Source organism: Herpailurus yagouaroundi, unplaced genomic scaffold (genome assembly GCF_014898765.1).
Source record: "Herpailurus yagouaroundi ecotype Mexico unplaced genomic scaffold, PumYag 180, whole genome shotgun sequence".
Classification (NCBI taxonomy): Eukaryota; Metazoa; Chordata; class Mammalia; order Carnivora; family Felidae; genus Herpailurus; species Herpailurus yagouaroundi.
In genome coordinates this window covers 3,685,963-3,698,097 of record NW_024412411.1, presented here as the reverse complement: position 1 = coordinate 3,698,097, position 12,135 = coordinate 3,685,963, and the positions used below count along the sequence as shown (strand labels likewise).

Genomic DNA, 12,135 nt, shown 5'->3' with positions numbered 1-12,135 from the left:
CAGGTGAATTTAGGTTTCATTTAAAACTGATACAAGAATGGAATGTTTTGGAACTAGAAGGTATTTATGCTAAGCGAAATTAGAGAAAGACAAATATCATATGACTTCACTCATATGAGGACTTTAAGACACAAAACAGATGAACATAAGGGAAGGGAAGCAAAAATAATATAAAAACAGGGAGGGTGACAAAACATAAAAGACTTTAAAAAAAATTTTTTTAATGTTTTATTTATTTTTGAGAGAGAAGGAGCGACAGAGCATGAGCAGGGAAGGGACAGAGAGAGAGGGAGTCACAGAATCTGAAGCAGGTCCAGGCTTTGAGCTGTCAGCACGGATCCTGACGCGGGGCTGGAACCCACAAACTGTGAGATCATGACCTGAGCTGAAATCGGACGCCTAACTGACTGAGCCATCCAGGCGCCCCCATAAGAGACTCTTAAATATGGAGAACAGACAGAGGGTTACTGGAGGGGTTGTTGGAGGAGGGGATGGGCTAAATGGGTAAAGGGCATTAAAGAATCTACTCCTGAAATCACTGTTGCACTATATGCTAACTAACTTGGATGTAAATTTAAAAAATAAATTAAAAAAAAAAAAAGAATGGAATGTTTTGACAAGAGAAGGAAGTACAGTAGATAATAATGGATGCTTTAAATTTGAGGGACTTAGGCCTGAAGCCATAGAAGAGATTGGTACTGCTCCATTTGGAACCACTTTCACTGGCACCAGGGTGTATGTTCGTAAAAGTGGCTACTCCCAGCAGTCTAAGTCAGATGCAGATATCCAAACAGAAAGCTTGTAGGAAGCTGGCCTTTGTTCTGAACATAGAGTATAATTTATGAAGCTCTTCCTCCACACGATGGGCAATAAATCCAGTCAGATTGGACCACAGCTGTTTACCACAAATACAGAGCAATCAGGCTGCAAAGATAACTCGATACCGAAAGCTGATCTCTTGGGCAAACTGAATAATTTATCCACCTAATTCTTCCAACAACAGCTTGTGCTTGTGTGGCTTACAGATACTATTATCCTAACGTGAGAGACCAGATGGTTGCCAGAGGAACCTTGCCATTATCGAGGATCTGTGCCATGGTAACCATGCAGCACCATGAGGATGTGGGAATACAGACCTTTAATCTCCCTTTAACTCCCAGGCTTGAGAACAGGAAGGAACTGAGGAACCAGTCATCAGGTAATTGAAGACTGTTTTGCCCTTCCCTTTTGAAGTCAGTACATGTAAATATCCCTTTTCTCTATAAGTAGTGACTGTTCATATTGTGTGAGACCCTTTTAAGAATCTGATGAGGGGCGCCTGGGTGGCGCAGTCGGTTAAGCGTCCGACTTCAGCCAGGTCACGATCTCGCGGTCTGTGAGTTCGAGCCCCGCGTCAGGCTCTGGGCTGATGGCTCGGAGCCTGGAGCCTGTTTCCGATTCTGTGTCTCCCTCTCTCTCTGCCCCTCCCCCGTTCATGCTCTGTCTCTCTCTGTCCCAAAAATAAATAAACGTTGAAAAAAAAAAAAAATTTTAAAAAAAAAAAAAAAAAAAAAAAAAAGAATCTGATGAAAACCATGATCTACCTTCTCTTAGAAAAATGAATATATAAGTGTATTGTATGCAAATTTTGCCTATAGTTTAAAAAATTCACATTTGCAGGGACTCTATTGTTTGTCTCATTTCACCTTTAACTTCAGCAAGCATTTAAGAAGCCTCACAGCATAAATCCTAAGTGTTGTGTAGGTGTATTCAGAGAATTAGTATTCCAAGGCAACATGAGCAGATGTGAGATTGGTGGAATACAGTTAGCATGAACTGGGAATTCACTGTAAGGATGGAAGAGGTTAGGATTTAAAGTTGGAAAAGATTAATTAGAACTTAGACTTTTGAATTACATCCTAATTGCTTCATTAGGATGACCTGCCCTCCAAGTATGTCATCAGATAACTAGAATTAGCCTTCTAAATCAAGTTACTATGTTTGCTAGAGAGTATGCCACAACAGGAGGTTTTTATCTTGCCATGGTTAAGATTGAGTTGTTACTCCTGTCACTGATCAGCTTGTTCTGTTTTTTTTTTTAATATATTTTATTTATTTTTATATTATTAGTATTTTTAATTTTTTTTAATGCTTTATTTATTTTGAGAGAGAGAGAGAGACAGAGTGTGAGTGGTGGAGGGGCAGAGAGAGAGGGAGACACAGAATCCGCAGCAGGCTCCAGCCTTTGAGCTGTCAGCACAGAGCCCGACATGGGGCTTAAACCCACAAATTGTGAGATTATGACCTGAGCCAAAGTTAGATGCTCAACCAACTTAGCCACCCAGGCTCCCCTTTTATTATTATTTTTTTTAATGTTTATTTTTTAGAGAGAGAGAGAGCACACATGCATGCACAAGTGAGGGAGGGGCAGAGAGAGAGGGAGAGAGAGAGTCCAAGGCAGGCTCCACGCTCCCAGCATGGATACCCACACAGAGCTCAAACTCACAAACCATGAGATCATGACCTGAACCAAAATCAGATGCTTAACCGACTGAGCCACCCAGGCACCCCTGTTCTCTTGTAAAGCTTTCTCTGAAATGTACGAAGGTAGAATTTTTGTAAAAGGATGGCATGTAAAGGATGTTTCAGGTGGTAGTGGTACAAAGGTGATAGAAGTGTAAGTGTGGAAAAGTTTAAAAACGAAGAAAGGCTGGAGTCCATCTCAATTCTATAAGGATAACTGGAAGTTTAAAAAATCTGGAATTAAGTTCTGCCTCTGATAGTTGTGTGATCTTGACAAGCAGTTCAGTCTCTGAGCCATAGTTTCTTGGATGTGAAATGAAAATAGTAACTTTTGTTCTACCTTTATTAATCTTAAAGTATAATAATATAAAATGATTCTGGCTATGGACATATTATCTCACTGCTCATGCCCCTTATTGTTCATTAGGATTGTAGGCAATCCTAATGATTGTCTACCAAACCCCAAGTCTGACCCGGACTTGGGGTTTGGTAGAAGAGACACTGTGCCAACTAACTTTTCTTTTTTCCTTTTGTCCTCAATCTTAAGGTTTACTGGATGTGGGCCTAAAATACAGGCGTACTCCAAGAACAGCAGAGGGAGTTCTTGCTGCCCGAGCTGTCTCTATTTCAGTTGAGATAATCAGAGCCTGTGGTCTGCAAGCAGCAGCCAAGTAAGTCCACCTCATGTTTTTTCATTGCAGTCCACACAGTATATGATGCTCATATATGTAAAACTTCATTTGTACGATTTCCAGTTCAGTAAGCACTTTTTTTCTTTCTCTCTTAAGAAAGCATGTAAGAGTATAAATGAGTAAATCACTTGCAAACTTTACTGTTATTAGCAACTTAGGTCCTTGACTTTGGTCAACAGTCTTGGAGCACCTGGCTGCCTCAATTAGAAGAGCATGTGACTCTTGATCTTGGGGTCATGACTTGGAGCCCCACGTTGGGTGTGGAGATGACTTAAAAATAAAATCTTAAAAAAATTAAAAAATTAAAAAAATTAAAAAATAAATAAAAACCACAAACTTATCCTCTACCCGACTTGATCACTTATTTATAGTCATACCCTACACCCTTAAACCAGGCCAGGGCCAATGACTCTTCTATAATCTCCTATCCAGTCTCTGAGTATCACCTCCCATTTTTCTAGTTTGTTCCCCTTCAGTCTGTTTGCAATACAGAAACCTCTGTATTGTGATCCTCTGAAAACTTAAGTCAGACCTTGACACACCTCTGCTTAAAACCCATCAGTGACTTTTCATCTCGTACAAACTACTTAAATGTCTATAAGACCCAACTTGATCTGGCTCCTTATTATGTTTATGACTTCATCTCCTCCTGTTCATCTCCCCTCTGTTTACTGTCCTCCAAACACTGACTTTATTGTTTCTGAACACACCAAGCTCATTTCCCTCTCAGGGATTTTGTCTTGCTGTTTTTTCTGCCTGGAGCACTGTTTCTAAATATGAACAGCATGGCCTTCTCTTATCTCCTTCAGGCCTTTGTTCATACTTCTCTCTACCTTGAGTGTTCTTATTCCTTTTGTCCACTAAACAAACTCCTATTTTCTTTGACTTTGCAGCTTCTTTGCAGCCTTCCTATATGTCTTCCTACACGTAGACAGAATGGGTGCTTTGTCCTGGTCTTTTAGCACCTTGGTTGCAGTTATTTGTTATTTGAATATTCTTTCAGTTATTGGTATACATGAGTTTTCTCCAGTAGGCTGTGAGTTCTTCTAATCACTGCTCGAACTCCTCTGTGCCCCCTGCCACCACATAGCATAATTCTAGCGCATATAAAAGGTACCCACTAAGAAAGAGAACTAAGTCATACTTCTACTGTAGGCTAGTTCACTTTGGACACAAGTTCAAGAAAGAAGGCAAGTGTTCCCTTTTTTCCCTTGCTGTGACTTAGGGTCAGATCGTTTGCCTTTAACTTTGCACTCTGTAACTAACAAATTCAATTACTGCCATGCGAGATCTGACACTGAAGCAACTGGTAAAATGTTCAGCCTGGTTAGTATTTTCCATCACTGAATTCTCCAAATGGATTTCCAGTAATTGCTTGAGAATATTTAGTGTCAGTGATACCAAGGTAGTTTTTTAACCATGCCATTCCCTCACATTAAAACTTTTGTGATGGTTTTCCATCGTCAGTAGCAGTGGTCTTCTAATTTTAATTGTGCATTCCTACTAACAGAAAAATAAGGGGCGCCTGGGTGACTCAGTCGGTTAAGTGTCTAACTCTTGATTTCGATTCAGGTCATGATCTCATGGATTGTGAGTTCAAGCCCCACATTGGTCTCTGCACTGACAGTGTGGAATCTGCTTAGGATTCTCGCTCTCCTTCTCTCCCTGCCCCTCCCCCACTTGCGCATACGCACGCACACGCTCACTCTCTGTCAAAATGAATAAACTTAAAAATAAATAAATAAATAAAAGTTTCACATACCTAGCATACCCTCTGAATATCTGGTACTTATTCATGTATAAATCAGCTTCATGTGCTACTATATTATAATACGTTATAAAATCTACAACAGCATATATAAAACTTTAACATATATGATAACAAATATAGAAGTGGTAATATTTTCTTCCTATGCCCAAGTAGGTTATCCTATATATAAACACCCTAGGTTGTACACACTTGACTTTAGAGACTACTGGTTCCCAAGATAAACTCTAACCTGCTCAACTTGGCATTCCAAGCCCTTCTTAATCTGAGTCTTGAAAAAAGAATAGGAGTTGTCAAAATACCCAAGAGAGCTGAAAACTATTCTGTTCAAAGAGAAGAACATGTGCAAAGGCATGGAGGCATGAAATTTGTGTGTATGGAATACCTGTTCTGTGTAAGACCCAGCCAAGGTCAGAATTTGTAAATATAGCGTTAACTATTATTTAACTGGCAGAGAAGGACTTAGAGTTTAGACAGTCAGTAGATCTTGGAGAGACTGCATAATAGATAAGAAACTCAGTAGTCCCTCTTTCTGGGGATCATGGGGAAACTCAAATCAGATGGCAGGCAGTTTGTTGTAAATCCTGCATTTGGTTTGTGTCACTGTTTCAAGAAGGAATGGTAAGAAGCCAGGCCAATTCTAACACTACATTCTTCTGATAGTTTGGGACAGTTCTGTGACAAACACAGTATAATGGAAACAAATTGCACTAGAAACGGGACCCACCCCCATCTCCCACTAGCTGTGCATGATCTTGGGGTAGTTTCTTCACCTCTCTGGGTCTGTTTGTTCATCTGAAAAATGGAAATTATGAATACTTCTCCTGATTTTATAAGGATCAGTGTAAGAACTAACAAATATGAAGTAACTTTATAAACTACCAACTGCTATTCAAATAATTAGTTCCATTTGTATAAATAATGTTACCTTTATTAGCCAGTGGAATATAGTAAAATCAGAAATAAGTTTTACATTGCATCTTATTGAAGAAAGGAATTCTTGGTATCCAGATAGCAGGTGCTCTGAAGTCAGCCTTCTCTCATCAAGAGATACCAACCCTCATCTGAAGTGCCAGTGGTCTCCCTGAAAATACATTTTCAATGTCTGTGTAAACAGACCCCTTCTTTCTTTTTCACTTGAGTCTTTTAATTAACCTGATCTTTAACTGAGGATGAGTAGAAATTTCCATGAACATAAATGGGTTCATTGATTTGCTGGTGAAGTACTAGCAAAAAGATAATTGGACCAAAGGAAAAGCAATCACAGTCTAGATATAGACATAGATATATACATATATTTATAGTCACTTGATTGACAGAGATCTTGCTGCACTAGTTTTTAAGTTCCACAAGGGTAAGAAATTATAGCTCTTTCACTCCTATCTGTATCTAGCTCTGAGCCCAGTGCATGACACACAGAGAAGATGGTCAGGAAATAATTATTGAATGAATTAATTCAGAATAGCTTTGGGCGCAAACCTTTCTTTCTTATCAATGCTATATCTGAGAGTTTCCTGTTAAGAGCCCTTTCATTGCCCATAACAGGTTCTCTGCTTTGTATGTATTATCTAGTGTAATTTTTACGACACTCCTTGAACATTTTATCTTTGTTTTTTTAGCCATTACTGGCATTTGATCTATTTCCCTCTCATGTTTCTTTTTTTTTTTTTTTTTAATTTATATATGAAATTTATTGTCAAATTGGTTTCCATACAACACCCAGTGTTCATCCCAAAAGGTGCCCTCCTCAATACCCATCACCCACCCTCTCCTCCCTCCCACCCCCCATCAACCCTCAGTTTGCTCTCAGTTCTCAAAGTCTCTTATGCTTTGGCTCTCTCCCACTCTAACCTCTTTTTTTTTTTTTCTTCCTTCCCCTCCCCCATGGGTTCCTGTTGAGTTTCTCAGGATCCACATAAGAGTGAAACCATATGGTATCTGTCTTTCTCTGTATGGCTTATTTCACTTAGCATCACACTCTCCAGTTCCATCCACGTTGCTACAAAAGGCCATATTTCATTTTTTCTCATTGCCACGTAGTATTCCATAGTGTATATAAACCACAATTTCTTTATCCATTCATCAGTTGATGGACATTTAGGCTCTTTCCATAATTTGGCTATTGTTGAGAGTGCTGCTATGAACATTGGGGTACAAGTGCCCCTATGCATCAGTACTCCTGTGTCCCTTGGATAAATTCCTAGCAGTGCTATTGCTGGGTCATAGGGTAGGTCTATTTTTAATTTTCTGAGGAACCTCCACACTGTTTTCCAGAGCGGCTGCACCAATTTGCATTCCCACCAACAGTGCAAGAGGGTTCCCGTTTCTCCACATCCTCTCCAGCATCTATAGTCTCCTGATTTGTTCATTTTGGCCACTCTGACTGGCGTGAGGTGATATCTGAGTGTGGTTTTGATTTGTATTTCCCTGATAAGGAGCGACGCTGAACATCTTTTCATGTGCCTGTTGGCCATCCGGATGTCTTCTTTAGAGAAGTGTCTATTCATGTTTTCTGCCCATTTCTTCACTGGGTTATTTGCTTTTCGGGTGTGGAGTTTGGTGAGCTCTTTATAGATTTTGGATACTAGCCCTTTGTCTGATATGTCATTTGCAAATATCTTTTCCCATTCCGTTGGTTGCCTTTTAGTTTTGTTGGTTGTTTCCTTTGCTGTGCAGAAGCTTTTTATCTTCATAAAGTCCCAGTAATTCACTTTTGCTTTTAATTCCCTTGCCTTTGGGGATGTGTCGAGTAAGAGATTGCTACGGCTGAGGTCAGAGAGGTCTTTTCCTGCTTTCTCCTCTAGGGTTTTGATGGTTTCCTGTCTCACATTCAGGTCCTTGATCCATTTTGAGTTTATTTTTGTGAATGGTGTGAGAAAGTGGTCTAGTTTCAACCTTCTGCATGTTGCTGTCCAGTTCTCCCAGCACCATTTGTTAAAGAGACTGTCTTTTTTCCATTGGATGTTCTTTCCTGCTTTGTCAAAGATGAGTTGGCCATACGTTTGTGGGTCTAGTTCTGGGGTTTCTATTCTATTCCATTGGTCTATGTGTCTGTTTTTGTGCCATCCCTCTCATGTTTCCTATACCTACTATATACTTCAGAGTCTGCTGTTGTATAGACATACACCAGTCTCCCATTAATGATCATTTTAGGTTACTTAATTTCATAAGAAATGAAAATATAATAAGCATATAATTATACATACGTCTTTAGTATTTGTATCCTTATGCTATCCTCATTTTAGCAAAGAGGACAGTGAAACTTCAAAGAGTTGAATAACTTGTCCAAGGTCACACATTTAATTAAATGATAGAGCCAAGATTCAAGCTCCAAGTTACTACCCTCTACTAATGTACACCAAGTACAGTAAAGAAGGAACACCTCTAACTCTTCTTTGGGGCTGTCAGAAAATGCTTCAAAAAGAGGTGACCTCTTTGCCTAAATGTCAATTTTGTACCCTTGGGGAAGTTGGGGCAAAGGAGTTTTCCTCATACTATACCCACACACTAAAGACTTGACTGCTCTTTATGAGTGTCAGTTAAAGATGGATAGATTCTGTCTGTACGTGTGGAACATATGTACTGAGAAAGAGAAGAGCAACCCCAGAGACATCTGGGAACTGACCTGGCAATCATAGCTGGACTGGGTGTTTTCTTGCTGAGCATATATAATCTCATGGAACACCAGCATCAGACAAAGCTGCTTTGCAACCATGATGAAATGAGACAAAAATAAAATTATTCCATAATCTTGTCTAGGAACAAACCAAAACAAGGTCATTATGAAATCACAAAAATACCCAACATCACCCCATCCTGGCTACAATGAGTGACTGACTGCTGCTGCTTTACCAATCCTAACCTTAGCCTTATTCTAGTTTTAATGTTTATTTGTTTTTAAGAGAGAGAGAGAGAGCACAAGGAGGGGAGGGGCAGAGAGAGAGGGAGACAGCATTTGTAACAGGCTTCAGACATTGAGCTGTCAGCACAGGGCCCGACGCAAGGCTCCAACTCGGGAACGGTGAAATCATGACCTAGGCCAAAGTTGGACGCTTAACTGACTGAGCCACCCATGTGCCCCTAGTCTTCTCTCCTAGATAAGATTCATTAGAACAACTATCAGGAGCAAAGCTCCACTTCCAGGAACAACGTCTAAATCAACTAACATGAGTCTAGTGCTAGTAGTCCTTTCTGATACTTTCTTACTAAAATTCCCCATGATTTCCCTTGGTGTATGTTCTTTCTCAGTGTAATGAGCAGTAAAGCCAAGTTGTTCAACTACTGTTGCTGCCTGCTAGTCTTTGGCTGAAGGTCAGTGACAGTAAAATGGAGTGTCCCTGGAGAGTGTAACTCTGGTAGACAGATGAATATTGTCTTCCCCCACCTCATACACATACATTATGATATTTAAATAATTAAGAAAGCACACTGTGGCTCTGCCCAAAGCCTAGATAGGAAATATCTGGTGGGTAGTGTTCTTGGTGGCCTCATGGAGATGGTGGAGATGTTTTCTAGGCAGTCCAGCTGAGTTCTGTTACTACCTTCTCATTCCCATCCTTCTCCCTTTACAGGGCTTTGGCTGAACTGGAACCCGCTCTACAGTTCAGTGCCACAGTTGGGGTCAATGCTTTTGTCACCACTCATCTCTCCTTCCTGCCCAAGGGAGAACAGCGCCGAACCCGCCCTGTAGCTTGTTCCTTCTGCCCTGAGTTCTCCCATCATGTTGAATTTTCATGTAATTTGGTGACTCAGCACTGTAGTGGAGAGGCCTGTTTCCTGGCAGAGCTGTTGGAGTTTGCAGAGGTCACCTTTGCTATTTATCATGAAGATACCAAGTCAGGTGAGCACCAAATGACCCATCACAACCAGAATTAAAAGGGGTGCAGTTTGGGGGCGTCTGTGTGGCTCAGTCAGCTAAGCATCTGACTGTTGCTATCAGCTCAGGCCATGATCTCACTTTTTGTGATACTGAGCCTTGTATCAGGATTCTGCTTGGGATCCTCTCTCTCCCTCTCTGCCTCCTTTCCATGCACGTGCCCTCTCAAAATAAATAAATAAACATTTAAATAATAATAATAATAAAAAAATAAAAGGGGCTCTGCTTTGAATGATATAGCCTCTCCTAGGAAATACATGTTAAAGTGTTTAGCCCTTTGGTCAGTAGAGCATTAAATAATTTCTCTTTTTTGTTTGATTTAACAGCCACTGATATAACCAGTATTCAGTCAATCAGAGATTATCTGCTTGGAGTAGTAAAGGTTCCTACAAAAGAGCTGCTGGTCAAAAGATCTGGTAAAGATTCTGGATTATCACTTTCTAATCCTAACCCCTCCCCCCATTTGCTTTCCTACAAGAGATCTTGCATGGCTCCCTGCAAGATATGCAAAAGAAAACATGACCCATAATACATGCTTTTGAATTCTCCCAGGTACCTCAGAAGTTTTCTGGTATTTTAAGTCCTCTCCTAATCATTTCAGAAGTCTTCTAACAAAGCAAAGTAGCTCAAAACTTTGTACTGTCATCTTACTCTAGGAAAGCTGATGATGATGATGATGATGATGATGATGATGATGATGATGGTGGTGGTAATACTACAAAAATAAATATGGTGATACCCATTATATTATATAGCATTTTGTGAAATATTTTCTCATACTGTGTGAGCCTCATTATAACCCTGCTTGGTGGGGATACAGGATCTTACTATCTTTATCTTACAAATGAGGAAATTTAGGCTCACAGAATTTAAATGATTTGCCAAAACTGCACAACTTAGTGAGTGGCAGTACTGAAAATCAAATCCAGATTTACCCATTCTTGTTCATTGTACCCCCCCCCCTCACTGAAGAAAGAATAAAGAGCTAAAGGCCCAAAAGAAGACAGCCTCCAAGGCCGTCTGGAAATAATGGTCCTATTCTACTTACTGCTAGCTCAGTGACCTAGACCTTTCTGAGCCTCAATTTTCTTATCTCGTGAATGGAGACAGTTAATTCCAACAAGTCTACAAAGTAGGGGCTGGTGAAAATAGGGTATATAAAGAACCTGACGTATAGTGGACATTCAGTAAATGTCACCTTTCCTTCTCTTGCCCATCTTCCTTCCTACGATTTTGTAATCTACTTTCCAGAATTGTGTCACACATCTCCCAAGTTTAATTGTGAATTAAAATTTGAGCAATACTCTAATAAACAAGTACTCTCTATGTGCCTACCAGAGAGAAGTCTGTACAACTTGGTATATAGGGTTTCTCACTTATGTCATTTATTTATACAATGTGGTAATTAGGAGAATTTGGGCAGGTCTCTGAGCTTTCATTTTCTCATCTGTAAAATAGGGATTATTATCCCAGTTAACCCTCAGAACTTCACAGCATTATCAGGAAAAGTAAATGAAGTGGTATTTATGAAGCCCTAAGAGTATATCTGACACCCACTAGATACTCAGTAAAGAATAACTATTATTATTTTGAAATCTAGTGCCTGGTCCTTGGTGTATGTTCACCAAGTAGCAGTTCCTTCAGTGGAAGACCTAGGACTAGGTCTTTTCTACGGTATTGATAGCACCTTCATACCATTTCACTAAATGATGTATATGTGTTTTAATAGGGATGGCTGAATGAATAGGGACGTAGGCAAGTTTTATTTTCTCTCATTATATTCCTCCTCTTCTCCATCCCTCGTGTAGCAAAATACTGAATTATACATTTTTAGATTCAGGAGGACTTTTACAGGCCTAATATCCTTATTTGGCTGATGAGAAAACTGAGGGTTGGAGAAGTGAATTGGTGCCATGGATCATATGAGGCAGGGTTTTGGTGGAGGGGGGTTGTTTTTTGTTTGTTTGTTTTTGTTATTTCTGTTGTTGATGTCTCTTAATCTTTTCTTTTTTTAATTTACATCCAAGTTAGTTAGCATATAGTGCAATAATGATTTTAGGAGTAGATTCCAGTGATTCATCCCCTTTGTATAACACCCAGTGCTCATCCCAACAAGTGTCTTCCTTAATGCTCCTTACCCATTTAGCCCATCCCCCCACCCACAACCCTTCCAGCAACCTTCAGTTTGTTCTCTATATTTAAGAATCTCTTATATTTTGTCCCCCTCCTTGTTTTTATATTATTTTTGCTTCCCTTCCTTTATGTTCATCAGTCTTGTATCTTAAATTCCTCATAGG

The 12,135-nt window shown here is 39.8% G+C and overlaps 1 protein-coding gene across 7 annotated transcripts in view; it reads left to right on the top strand.

The window, feature by feature from the left end:
• Positions 1–12,135, top strand: part of C2CD3 (C2 domain containing 3 centriole elongation regulator) — a 148,274-nt gene that overhangs the window by 66,923 nt on the left and 69,216 nt on the right. For all 7 annotated transcript variants that reach the window (XM_040489300.1, XM_040489298.1, XM_040489297.1 and 4 more), the window contains 4 exons: positions 1,026–1,198; positions 3,050–3,173; positions 9,534–9,802; positions 10,165–10,254. In XM_040489300.1, the coding sequence (XP_040345234.1) occupies positions 1,026–1,198; positions 3,050–3,173; positions 9,534–9,802; positions 10,165–10,254 (656 nt within the window). The remainder of the gene's footprint in view (positions 1–1,025; positions 1,199–3,049; positions 3,174–9,533; positions 9,803–10,164; positions 10,255–12,135) is intronic.